The 12,978-nt window shown below is 49.8% G+C and overlaps 1 protein-coding gene across 9 annotated transcripts in view; it reads left to right on the top strand.

Moving 5' to 3' along the window:
• The window catches only part of Ttc13 (tetratricopeptide repeat domain 13), a 54,602-nt gene that overhangs the window by 12,717 nt on the left and 28,907 nt on the right, over nucleotides 1-12,978 (top strand). For 5 of the 9 annotated variants that reach the window (XM_039097663.2, XM_039097662.2, XM_039097661.2 and 2 more), the window contains exon 4: nucleotides 667-737. In XM_039097663.2, the coding sequence (XP_038953591.1) occupies nucleotides 667-737 (71 nt within the window). Of the gene's footprint in view, nucleotides 1-666; nucleotides 738-12,236; nucleotides 12,303-12,978 lie in introns of all 9 variants that reach the window. The other 4 variants (XM_039097660.2, XM_006255803.5, XM_017601247.3 and 1 more) reach the window with 1 other exon arrangement.

The following is a 12,978-nucleotide window of genomic DNA, read 5'->3' as shown; positions in this document are numbered from 1 at the left end:
CAAGAACCAGGGAGTTTGGAGAGGTTTCTAGGGTCCCCCTCCTCACACAGCCAGGAACTGAACCTGCTTTAGCCATCAAGCAGGTTCAGAAAGCTGGCCTTGTGTCTTGTGTGGCAGTCTGGGAAGCGTGGCTCTGGAAGCTGGACCTGCTCTCAGGGATGCACTTGGTGGCACTCTTGTCAGGCAGCCCCTCAGCCACCGGCACTTCATCTGCTTGTCTGCAAGTGAAGGGGATAATTGTACTGTCCTGTACTAACCGCTCAGAGAGTAAGAACCCTCCATTCCTAAAGGTCTGGAGTTCTTCCAGGGCCTAAGAAGGACTGTGAGGTATGCCCCGGTGCCAGCATCCTAGTCTCTGTGCTGCCTGTAGGCCGCACAGCCAGCACTGGAAAGTAAATGTGGGAGGTACCCATGGCACCCTGTGTGCTTGCTTCTAGGTTCTTTAAGAGCACCCCTTTCGGGGCTGGAGATTTAGCTCAGTGGTAGAGCGCTTACCTAGGAAGCGCAAGGCCCTGGGTTCGGTCCCCAGCTCCGAAGGGAAAAAAAAAAAAAAAAAAAGCACCCCTTTCTCAGCTGCATTTTGAGACAAGGCAGCGTGGATTTACTGACTGCAGAGCCTGCCTGCCTTTCTTCCTTTCTCCAATGTTTTTCTCTTTCGTCTCACAGCTATTGCTTACGTGCTGGTCGGCAGCGGTCTCTACGATGAAGCTATAAGACACTTTTCAACCATGCTCCAGGTAATGTTCTCCTTGGCTATGTGATTGTGAGTGCTTAGTGTGATTCGAGGTGAGGCCCACACATCTGCAGGGCCGCAGCAAAGCATGGCATAGGGCTGCAGGGAGTGGAAGAAGAGAGCACTGACCATTGCTTCTTGGTGCCAGGCCTGGAAGGATTGCTCCACTCTACTGAGATAAAGGAAATAAGTGCTGCTTCAGTCGCTGCCCACACCGTCTGCACCATCGTGCAGCAGAGGTGGCCTTTCTCTGCACGGTTGACGTAGCTGCAGGTCACATCCTCTGCCACAAAACCCCTGCGGGACATGGACCCTCTCTGAGATACAGGCCCTCTGTGGGAGGCTGACACTGAGGGTGTGAAATTCTAACTGCTAGGACAGGACTTGAGGGTAACTTGGTCCCTGCTTTTGGATCTGCCTCTCACTTTAGCAGGGACCTGTGAGACTGCCTGATGGCAGACTGTAGTTGAAGACTAGTTCAGAGAGAAGAGCCTGCGTGGTGGTGTATGCCTGTAATCCCAGCACTTGGGAGGCTGAGAGAGGAGGATTGTGAGTTCCAGGCCAGCCCTGGTTACAGATGTATAGCCTGCACACACATGCACACAGAGAGGATGGTGTGTAAGTCATCTGTGCATGTGCGGGGGAGTCCTGCGCAGTGCTGACCTCTCACAACCTTGTTCCCTTGCGCTGTTTGTAGGAATTTGTCAGTGGTTGATGGGTCTGGCCAGGGCTCCACAGGAGAAAGGCCTGCACTCGGCAGTTAGAGATGCCCATGTCCACACCTGTTCTGTGCTTCCCCGGTTCTTCAGCATCCTGACATGTGTGAATCAGAGTAACCGCCTCTAGAGTGAAACATCCCGCAAAGAACCTTGTATCTAGCCCCTGGTACATAGAGTACTCAGCACTCAAATGTCATTGTTGCTTGGAGCCCAACAAGTGGCTCAGACTCTAGCAGGTAGACTTCATTTTGTAAACATTTTATTTATTTATGTGGTTTTGTTTGCTTTTTAATGAGTGCTCTATCTGCATGGCAGAAGAGGGCATCGGATCCCTTTTTAAATGGTTGTGAGCTACTGTGTGGTTGCTGGGAATTGAAAACTCCAACAAAACCCTGCAACTGTATGATGTTGATAAGTGTGTATTCTCAGAAAATTGATGAGAAAATTTTTGCTCATTCCTTTCCCATCCTTAAGTCAACAGCTCTGTATGGGGGTGGTCACACAGACTTTGTTCTTCAGTGGAATTTGAAATGCAAAGGTAAATATTTAAATAGGTTTCAAATTGCAGTTCTATGTAGAAATGGAGAGTAAAACTGACAATGAGCACAAGCCCCTGTATAGACGGGACCCGAGGTGTTGCTGGGATTTGAACTCAGGACCTCTGGAAGAGCAGTCAGCGCTCTTAACTGCTGAGCCATCTCTTCAGCCCGAGGGAGAGATTCTTGAGCCTGTTCTTTCTGACTTCTTCCTTTCCAGTGGCCTGGTTCACTTTTGACCCCAACTCTGGCCACCAAGACATCATCTTATCTAATGATAACCCATCAGCAGTTATGTTGACTGAGTAGTGCTGGCATTAAAGGCATGTAACTTCACTCCAGTGACTTCAGGCATTTATGTGAGCAGAAATCATTTCTCTTGTGGTACCAACAACCTGCAGATGTATAATCATTTAGTTCAGCTTTTTCTTTTTAATTATTATGGTAGTTGATGATAGTACTAGAACATTAAAATAAAAAATGTCCTTCTCTACCACTCTAAAGTTATTAATTCCTAAATCTATTATTCTTTGTGTGTTATAATCTAAATACGCATGCTACAGAGTTTGTGTTGGTGTTTAAATTAGTCTTTTGGCCAGTCTGCAGAGATGTAGAACACTGGTGTTCCATCATTGGAATTTTCTCTCTGCAAGGACGCTTTCTGTTAGATTCAGGTTAGCTAGTGAGATGCTGAAATAATGATACAGTGTTTCCATTAGTCTGAAACAACTGAGACATTGAAGTAGTGATACAATGTTTCCATTAGTCTGAGACAACTAGTGAGGCTTTGAAGTAGTGATACAATGTTTCCATTACTCTGAGACAACTAGTGAAGTGTTGAAGTAGCGATACAATGTTTCCATGAGTCTGAGACACTAGTGAGGCTTTGAAGTAGTGATACAATGTTTCTATGAGTCTGAGACACTAGTGAGGCTTTGAAGTAGTGATACAATGTTTCCATTACTCTGAGACAACTAGTGAAGTGTTGAAGTAGCGATACAATGTTTCCATGAGTCTGAGACACTAGTGAGGCTTTGAAGTAGTGATACAATGTTTCCATGAGTCTGAGACATAGCCAGTTAGACACTGTAGTAGTGATACAGTGTTCCCATTAGGTTGAGATGCAGCCAGTGTAGACTACAAGTCAGCTCAAGTATGGAAGGGAGGACCAGGAGGTCCTTTGTAGTATATTTTGTATCAGGGCAGAAGAGCACAGCTGCCCCTGTCAGTCTCTTGCTGACTTCCCTCATGCTTTCAGCCTTCTCCACAGTGAGAAATGTAGGATCTGTGCACATTTCGGTGGGGACAGAACGGAGGGTCCAGGTTGGGCTTGTGACTTTTTGTCACTTTTCTTCTTAGCATATGGTTGGTTTTTCTAAGTAGAAAATTCAAAGATTCAATAACAAATGCTACCATCTTCCCAGAAGATGTAATGAAAACCTTGGTCTTCTTTTCTGTCAGAGTGTTCCCATATTAAGCTTGTGTTTAAGAGTTCCTTGTTGCTTCCTTCTGATGCTCTGCAGCTCTGGACAAGTAGGCAGCAGCAGATGTAGAGTACGTGGCCAACTCCACTTAACCAAACTTTCTTACCCGAGTGGTTTTTTGCATAAATCAGTCTCTTCAGGTTGAGTGTTGACAGCGTATTTGCTCATTAAATCAGTTTACCCTTGCTTTCTTTATATTGGCAAATGCAGTGGTCAGATTTCTTGGTGTAACTGATTTTTAGCCCATGATCCCTTTTCCTATCCAGACTTTCAGAACCTTGAACTTCTCAGGAACTCCTGTTGCTGCTTGGGCTCTTTGCCCTCTCTAAATTGTGACTGGCTAAGCGTCTCTAAGGATCTGTTAATGGTGGCACTGACCAGTTCTCCCTGTTACCCATAGGACCCTCGTATGGAATCAGTTGTGCAGCAGTTGTTTTAAAGCCGGTGAGCATCCTAGTCAATCACGCTCTGATAGCTCTCCTCACACAGATTTGGGCCATTCTTGAGTTCATTAACACTCAACAGACCTATTAGACAGCTGTGCACTACAGCCTGGAGCAGCAACATCTGATTCCACTCATGGGAGGTGACCAGGGTCCTCGCAGGGATTTGGATGTGGTAAAGTTGCTGTATGGATGAGATGCTATGAAGGTTGAGTTCCAGAGAGCTTGGTTGTTGTCATAGGGTTTCTGCTGCTGTGAAGAGACTCCATGACTATGGCAACTCTTATAAAGGAAAGCATCCCATTGAGGCCGGCTTACTGGTTCAGAGGTTTAATCCATTGTTGTCGTGGTGAGAAACATGGTAGTGTGCAGACAGGCATGGTGCTAGAGAGTAACTAAGGGTTGTCCATCTTGACCCATAGGCAGCAGAAGGAGAGACATTGTGCTACACTAGGTCTGGCTTGAGCATCTGAGACCTCAAAGCCCACCCCACAGTGACACACTTCCTCCAACAAGGCCACACCTCCTAATAGTGCCACTCCCCACGGGCCAAGCATTTAAACACAGGAGTCTAAGGGAGCCAAACCTAGGCAAATCTCCACAGTTGTAAAACTCCATCTTCTCATTCATTCTGTGCCATCAGTGTGTGACCCTGATGTGCTCCCAGGATTCCACCAGTGTGTGACCCTGATGTGCTCCCAGGATTCCACCAGTGTGTGACCCTGAGGTGCTCCCAGGATTCCACCAGTGTGTGACCCTGAGGTGCTCCCAGGATTCCACCAGTGTGTGACCCTGAGGTGCTCCCAGGATTCCACCAGTGTGTGACCCTGAGGTGCTCCCAGGATTCCATCAGTGTGTGACCCTGATGTGCTCCCAGGATTCCACCAGTGTGTGACCCTGAGGTGCTCCCAGGATTCCACCAGTGTGTGACCCTGATGTGCTCCCAGGATTCCACCAGTGTGTGACCCTGATGTGCTCCCAGGATTCCACCAGTGTGTGACCCTGAGGTGCTCCCAGGGTGCCATCAGTGTGTGACCCTGATGTGCTCCCAGGATTCCACCAGTGTGTGACCCTGAGGTGCTCCCAGGATTCCACCAGTGTGTGACCCTGATGTGCTCCCAGGATTCCATCAGTGTGTGACCCTGATGTGCTCCCAGGATTCCACCAGTGTGTGACCCTGAGGTGCTCCCAGGATTCCACCAGTGTGTGACCCTGATGTGCTCCCAGGATTCTACCAGTGTGTGACCCTGACGTGCTCCCAGGGTGCCATCAGTGTGTGACCCTGATGTGCTCCCAGGGTGCCACCAGTGTGTGACCCTGACGTGCTCCCAGGGTGCCATCAGTGTGTGACCCTGATGTGCTCCCAGGATTCCACCAGTGTGTGACCCTGAGGTGCTCCCAGGGTTCCACCAGTGTGTGACCCTGACGTGCTCCCAGGGTGCCATCAGTGTGTGACCCTGATGTGCTCCCAGGATTCCACCAGTGTGTGACCCTGATGTGCTCCCAGGGCTCTCATTTGTATCTTTCTCCCATTGTTTGTCAAGGAAGTGTCCTCTTTGTGTCTTGTGACTCTAACTGAGCAGTTACCTGTTTTTATTTTCTTTCATCTTTTCTGTTTTCTTTTTTCCTTGTCTCAAGTTTATTTGTAAAAACAGCATAGGACGCTGGTCATCTGCAAATAGTGTGTAGGTGGGTGTGTCACAGCAGTCCGTCTGTCTTCACACTGGCAGGAGCCTCTTCTACAGGGCCTTCACAGGGGCCTGGGCACCTTTGGGAGCCTGGGCTGGAGCTGAAGCCGGGGCCTGAAGCTTTGGCCTCATGCAGCCCGGCCCTTCAGCATCTTGGGCTTGGTGGCCTGAGGCTTCACAAGGGCCTTAATGAAGCCTCGAGCACTCACTGCCTTTGCATTGTTGGTCTGCATCTTCTTCAGGCCTCTCTTCTTGTGCTTCTTGGCAAAGTGCATGTTTCTCAGGAACTTGGGGTCAACCCCCTTAAGAGATTTGTATCTTTGTGACAGGGATTTCTTGGTGCCATTTCTATGCCATTTGCAGGACTGATTATGTGTGATGTGGTTCTTGTACTTGGGCATGTCTGCACGGTAACCGGAGACTCTGGCGGTGCTTGGGACAGGAAGAACTCTTCTTTTTTTAAAGAAGATGTCTCACTATGTGGTTTCGAGTAGCCTCAGATTCTCGATTCTGCTTCAGCTTCCTGAATACTGGAATTACAGATGTGGGCCACGATGTCCAACCAACCTCAGTAAGCAGGCTCTGGAAATGTCAGTCTGCACTGTGAATTGCTGATTTATCTGCTCATTCATTTGAAGCAATGTCTTACTTGGTAACCTGCACTGGCCTAGAACTTGTGGCAGTCCTCCTGTCTCAGTGTCCATAGTACTGGAATTCTGTGTGAACCCCCACCATGGACTGAAATGCTAACTTTACCTTGAGCTGGGCTGACCGGCATCCCTTCCACGTGTAGCCGTGCACTGCAGTGGAGCTCTCGGATGCTGAGCCTTTGCCCACTTCCTGTGCCCCTCTGGCCCTGGGAGGGCCAGCAGGGCAGGTACTATGACAGTTTCCTGTGGTAATTTAATCTCTGTGTGGATCTGATCTGATTGTGTGGACCTATGTAGCTCAGCTTTGCTTACCTTCCATCCACTGAAGATAGCCTATGGTGTCGGCACCATTTTATAAACAGTTAACCCACATTGCATCGCTCACGGACTGAGTCTCTGTGCACTCTGAACATAGTGACTTTCAGGTCTAGAAGCCAGCCTCCTGGTAGAAAAAAGAGTCACCTCTACTTTTAAGAATATTATTTCATTTTATGTGTCTATGTGAGGACTTCCTTGCACGTGCCTGTACCTGAGGGCAGTACGTGCCTGGTGCCCCCGAGAAGGCCAGAATAGTGTGGTAGATAGTTGTGACTCATGTAGGTGCTAGGAACCAAAGCCAGGTCCTCTGTAAGAACTGCCAGAGCCCTCAACTCTGGGCTGGGTCTCCAGCCTTTCATGTGAAAGATTGAAAGTCATTCTGTCTGTCACTATAGCATGGGAGTAACGCGTGGACTGCCTTGTCTGAGCTGTTGTTCCCTTTTGCCATGGCCAGACCCCAAGATGCTGCAGCTGCAGAGACTAAGGGATGTCGGGGACTGTGCTTGGTTGTCACTGGGCTCACTTCAGATGCTGAAGAGCCATGGGGAAACAGGACTAAGCTGGTCATATTGTTCAGTAGTTTCAAACTCTGATGCTCTGATCTCAACTCCTTTTTAGAGATAATGTATCTTTTGTTGTTTTTTATTTAACTTACTTTTTACTTATTTGTTGTTTTTGTTTTAAGAAAAGTTACTACTATATTACATAATAAAAACTTCATCTTGTTAACATTTAAAGCTAAAGATCGATAAAGTTTTACCTATTTTTAAAATTAATAAAATCTGTACTTAAAATTAGGAGTTGCAGCACTAGACTCCAAATACAGCAGTACAATTATCATCGTCCTTCTGTGTTGATACAAAGTATCAATTATCACCATCCTTCTGTGTTGATACAAAGTATTTTCTAAAAGGCAGACTCAGTGGACCAGAGGAGCCCTAAGTGCTACACAGATGCTCACAGGGATGGGTGCAGTGTGGAGGAGAGAATTAGACCAGGGGGTGGGAGTGGTGAGGGGGACTGAATGGGGCTGCATGTGGGCACCCCTGACATCCCAGAGCCCAGCTGAAGGTGACTGAAGTTGTTGGTGTGCCTGTATTTCAATTTCTCCTCCTCCTCCTCCTCCTCCTCCTCTTCCTCCTCCTCCTCCTCCTCCTCCTCCTCCCCCTCCTCCCCCTCCTCCTTCTCCTCCCCCTCCTCCTCCTCCTCCCCTCCTCCCCCTCCTCCCCTCCTCCCCCTCCTCCCCCTCCTCCCCCTCCTCCTTCTCCTCCCCCTCCTCCTCTTCATCCCCCTCCTCCTTTTCTTCCTCCTCCCCTTCCTCCTCCTCCCCCTCCTCCTTCTCCTCCTCCTCCTCCCCCTCCTCTTCCTCCTCCCCCTCCTCCTGTTTTTTTTTTCTTGTTTTATTTTTTTTATTTTTTATTTTTTGGTTCTTTTTTTTCGCAGCTGGGGACCGAACCCAGGGCCTTGCGCTTCCTAGGCAAGCGCTCTACCACTGAGCTAAATCCCCAACCCCGTTTTTTCTTGTTTTAATTAGCACTTACATACTACAACTTTCACCGGTTTTGAGCAGCATTTTTTTTTTTTTTTTTTAGGTTTAAAGCATTTTATCACTACAAAAATGTTTGTCGTGTGGTAACGGAGGCCCCCATGAGCCATTTCTTGAGAGGCATCCACAGCAGAGCTCTGTGCACTTTATGCCCAGCTGGCCCTGTTTCTCTCACCGGCACCCCGCACTAGCTAGCACATTCCAGGCAGAGCAAACCTCAGCCTGATGTCTCACCCGCTCTGAGGTTTCTCTAGCTGTCCAGCACACACCCTGGGTTTATTGTTAATACATCTGACCTGTAGTTAAGACTCTATCAGGTTCTGTGCATGTATGAGAAGACATTCTTTGAAGACACTGGGTCCCCCTGGGTGGCAGGTATCCGAGTGGAAAGTATGACGAGAAAGTGAAGCCAGACCCTCTGGACCCCTTTTGTTTTCCTGCTTCGTTTTTGAGACAGATTCTCACTGTTAGTCCAGGCTGGGCATGGAAGTCTCTTGCCTCAGCCACCTCAGTGCCAGGGTTGCAGGCTGGAGCACCATGCCCAGCTAAAATATGTTAGACTTATGACTTAATGTTAGTAGGCTATGCGACACTATCACGGCACCGACACTTTATAAAGTCTTATCTTCCGTGTGACTTTCAGGCAGTCGAGTGTTCTGAAGACAGCAAAGTGCCAGGGATGGGCACCATTCCTCACTACAGTTGCAGACCCGCCAAACCCCGCCAAACTCCTCTTTCCATTTTCTTCCCCTTTCTCTTTTTTTCTTTAGTTCTTATTTATTTATTTGGTTCTTTTTTTCGGAGCTGGGGACCGAACCCAGGGCCTTGCGCTTCCTAGGTAAGCGCTCTACCACTGAGCTAAATCCCCAGCCCCGTTCTTTTTTATTTTTATCTCCTCCCCCCCAGCCCCCGGAAGCAAGTCTCCAGCTTGGAGAAATCCCCCTGCCTCAGCTTCCCACATTCTGGGAATACAGACAGAAGCCACCATGCTGGGTCCCGCCTCTGCTTGGCTTTACTTATTTCCTCTTCAAGGAGTTTAGGTAGTGTGGGGCTTTGCAACAGGGTCTCAGGTATTCCAGGCTGCCCTTGAATTTGTCATGTAGCTGAGATTGGCCTTCAACTCCTGATCCTTTTCTCTCCACCTCCAAGTGCCCCACCCCGCCTGACTTCCAAGGGGTACCTTACTCAGAATCTGCATCTTCCTTCCGAACCCCATCTTTGCCAGTCACCCAGCTCTGCGTGCTCTTCCAGGTTAGTTCCTGAGTTCACACTCCACACACCCGCTCCCTACCCACACCATCACCAGCTCTGAGGTCCGGATCCCTCCGCCTGTGGGCTGTTCTGTCCATGTGCGAGGATTCCCCTTTGCCAGGGATCACAGGGTTGGTTTCTGGCTGGACAGGCAGCTCTCTCCTCCTCAGGGAGTCCGTCCGTACTTCTGTCTGCTCACTCACCTTGCTCCTATGCGTGCGATCCTTTGGCTGTGCTCCCGGAAGGCAGGAATCCGTCTCCCTCTGTCGGCTTTGCTTGCTCTTCTGACACACAGCAGGCGTGCCGGGCTGTGCATGGTCTCCTGGCAGGGAGCCTGAGTCACCAACAACAACAGGCTCCAAGTTAGCTGGGTGGCTGAAGCCCACACAGCACGCTGTGGTGGTGGAAGAGAAATCATGCTTCACTGCAAGGTTCCAGAGAGTCAGGAAAGTCTGGGCTGAATGACTTCCTGGGGACAGGGCTGCGGTGTGTCTGGGGGACTGGGAGCAGACACTGTCACTCTCTGCCAGGCTAGGTGCTGGGAAATGACTGGGAAGTAGTTCTGAGCTGCCGATCAGGAAGTGGGGGTGTGGAAGGGAGAAGGGACAGGATGAACAAGGGGATCAGAGACAGCACAGTTTCTGTGGGGCTCCACAGGGTGGCCTCCATGCTGCAGCTCTCAGTGACTGAGCATGTGTGTCTGACACACTGATTCTTCCCTGGTCCCCACGTGCGATGTGCACACACATGTCTGCATGTGCATACATGTGTTACATACTGTGGTGGGCCCTCATGCATCCTGGGTGGCAGCGTGAAATATAATATAGTTGGGGTTGAGAGGGACACATCTGGGCATAGAAAAGAATCCAGAAGACAGGGAGGCAGGCGTAGAAACCTGGTGAACAAAGCTTAAAGGAGAACCGGGTGGATTAGGTTTCTTCAGGAGGAGGCATGGTGGTCATTGTGATGTGAGAGGATGTGTGTGTGTGTGTGTGTGTCACTGAGAGCCAGCTACAGCTTCAGGTGAAGCCGGTCACATCTGCAGGGTAACTGCATGTGTTTCTGATTCAGTTTGTGGTCACCGACAGTGAATGTTCATTGCTCGTTTGGTACACTTGAGCCACCCTGAACCTGAGCCTCGGCCTGTCGTCCACTGACATGTTGTCTTCGGTTTGAGTCCACGTGCAAGGAACCCAGGGCTCCTGTGAGAGCTCAGTGAACAGTGTCCACACCCTCTCCAGGCCAAACGTCCGTTCTGCTCTCAGTGTTGCCTCTGCACAGAAACCTCTGCCGGAGCAGGCAGGCAGTTTTCCTTCTGGTCCTCTGGCCTTTTTCCTACTCCTCCATCACGGCAGTTCCCTTCCACACCCGTCCGCACCCAGCAGCACCTGCTCTGACTTCCGGTTTGCACGTGGGCTTCATTTGTCACAGGAAAGGCGTGGTTCTTGGTTTCCCGCAGTATGTCTTGCTTACAGTGTTTTCTGTTTGTGGATGACGACCCACGTTTGTTTTAAATAACAAAGGAACACATGCTCTCAGGAACATGGGATCATGTATGACTTTCACCCCTGTCAGAAGGTCTTTGCTGTTCTGGAGTTTCTCCTGTGCACACAATGCCTGTGGTCACCTGCTAGGGACATTGATTGGTCTAAGCTGTCATTTCCATCCGCACTCCCCTGTGACCCTGTGACTTGGCCTTCTTCCTCCTTAGAGGTACACAGACAACCCTCATGCAGGACACAGTGATTACAGACAACAGGGCTAAGACCCGCCTGGGAGCCAGGAGGGACGAAGCAGGCTCCTCCGCGGGAGAGCACCAGAGTGTGGCCTGTTCTTGTTGCCTCTCTCTTCAGGTCTTTTGGGTTGCCACTGTTTTGGGGTAGGACCTTACTACAAAGCCTCAAACTCACTAATCTCCTGCCTGTCCTCTCCGCTGCTTGGATCACAGGCCTGGCTTTGTTGTCTGTCTAGCGGTCCCAGGACAAACCAGCGGGACAGTTATGGGGTTGAGTTTCTGTGACTTTTTGCATAGTGTACCAGATTGCTGTCTGGGCCACTGGACCACAGGTCCTCATCCTGTGTAAGCAGCTCTAAGAATTGAGTGCCTGGTGTCTTCCTCTTCTGTCTGCTTTTACCAGCACGGATGTAGACGTACTCTCTGTCAGTGGTGTGGGCAGACGTAGGCCTCGCTCGCTCACTCGCTTCAGAAGCTGAGCAGCACTTTCCCCTCTGGCAGGCCCAGCCCAGGCTGGTTCTGTGCATCCGGAAAGGAGATGACTGAGGCAAAGGCTCAGCTTAAGCAGTCATTCCTCCCACCCACCCAGAGAGGTTGCGCCTCCAGTGTGGCAGCAGGGCCTCTGTGGGGCGAGTGCAGGCAGTAGTGGAGGAGTGGGAGAGAGGGCCACCGAGTCAGACGTCTTTTCCCATGCTTCCTTCACATTCTGGGGTGTGTCGCTGCCTCCCTGTGGCTGAGGTGACTGCCTCATCAGGTTAAGCCATGGGTTTATGCAAGGCAACATGGATGGACATGAGGATATCGCCTGTTCACACCTCCCTAGTTCCTGAGCTCCCAGGTCCCTTGTGAGAGGCAGTTGCTGCTGCGCCAGTCAGAGAGAGGCCGAGGAGGCCGTGTGTGCAGTGAGGTAGCTCACAATGCTAGGTCCCCTCCCTCCTTCCCTCCCGTGCAGCTAGTCCTCCTCAGCGAGCTTTTGTGGTGACAGATCTGGGACTGCAGCATCACCTAGGGTCACAGTAGTACAAAGATACAGAGCTGTCTCTCAAGTATTAATTAGCTTTAAGCAGAAACTGACTCTTGTTTTGTTTTGTTTGTTTCTAGTTTTTGACGTGTTTCTGTTTTGGTCTGACTAGGAGGAGCCTGATCTGGTTAGTGCAATTTATGGCCGAGGGATAGCCTATGGAAAGAAGGGACTACATGTGAGTATGTATGTGCTAGTCACGCTCGCCACCGCGCCCACACGGCTTGCCGCACCCAAGCCCTGTCTGAACTGCTTCTCATTCAGTCAGCTCTGCCAGGACAGATGAGAAAGAAGGGTGGTTGGTCACCCCAGGTGCATGGCTAGAAGGTGGGGACCAGGCTCCCCTGTGTCTTCCAAGTCAGCGGTGAGCTGGCCACAGGAAAACCAGAGATCTGTGTTCCCAGGACTTTCCCTGACCATGCTGAGACAAAGGTTGCCTGGGGTCCTTTTACTGTTGTGACAGGTTGGATGGAAGAATTTTTTTAACCATGTGACATTTATTATTATTTACTCCTTTCTTTTCTTTTTTTTTTTTTTTTTTTGAGACGGGTTTTCCGTGTATCCCTGGCTGTCCTGAAATTCACTATGTAGACCAGGCTGACCTCAAAATCACAGAGATCCGCCTGCCTCTGCCTCCCGAGTGCTGTGATCAAAGACGTGCCCATGCTTAGCTGTGACATTTATTTTTATTTTAGGCAGATAGGGAGAAGTCTTTGTAACCATGGTTAAGTCATCCCCTTTATTTCCCTAAGAAAGGTGGTGGAGGCGATGTTGAGCCCTGTTCATTAGAATGCAGTAAGACCGCTTGCCCAAGATTGTTCAGTGAGTCGGGCGTGCCCTTAAGGTCAGCACAT

This window comes from Rattus norvegicus, chromosome 19 (assembly GCF_036323735.1).
Source record: "Rattus norvegicus strain BN/NHsdMcwi chromosome 19, GRCr8, whole genome shotgun sequence".
In the NCBI taxonomy this organism is placed as follows: domain Eukaryota; kingdom Metazoa; phylum Chordata; class Mammalia; order Rodentia; family Muridae; genus Rattus; species Rattus norvegicus.
Note: the sequence above shows the minus strand (reverse complement) of the source record. Positions and strands in the feature narration are given on the sequence as shown.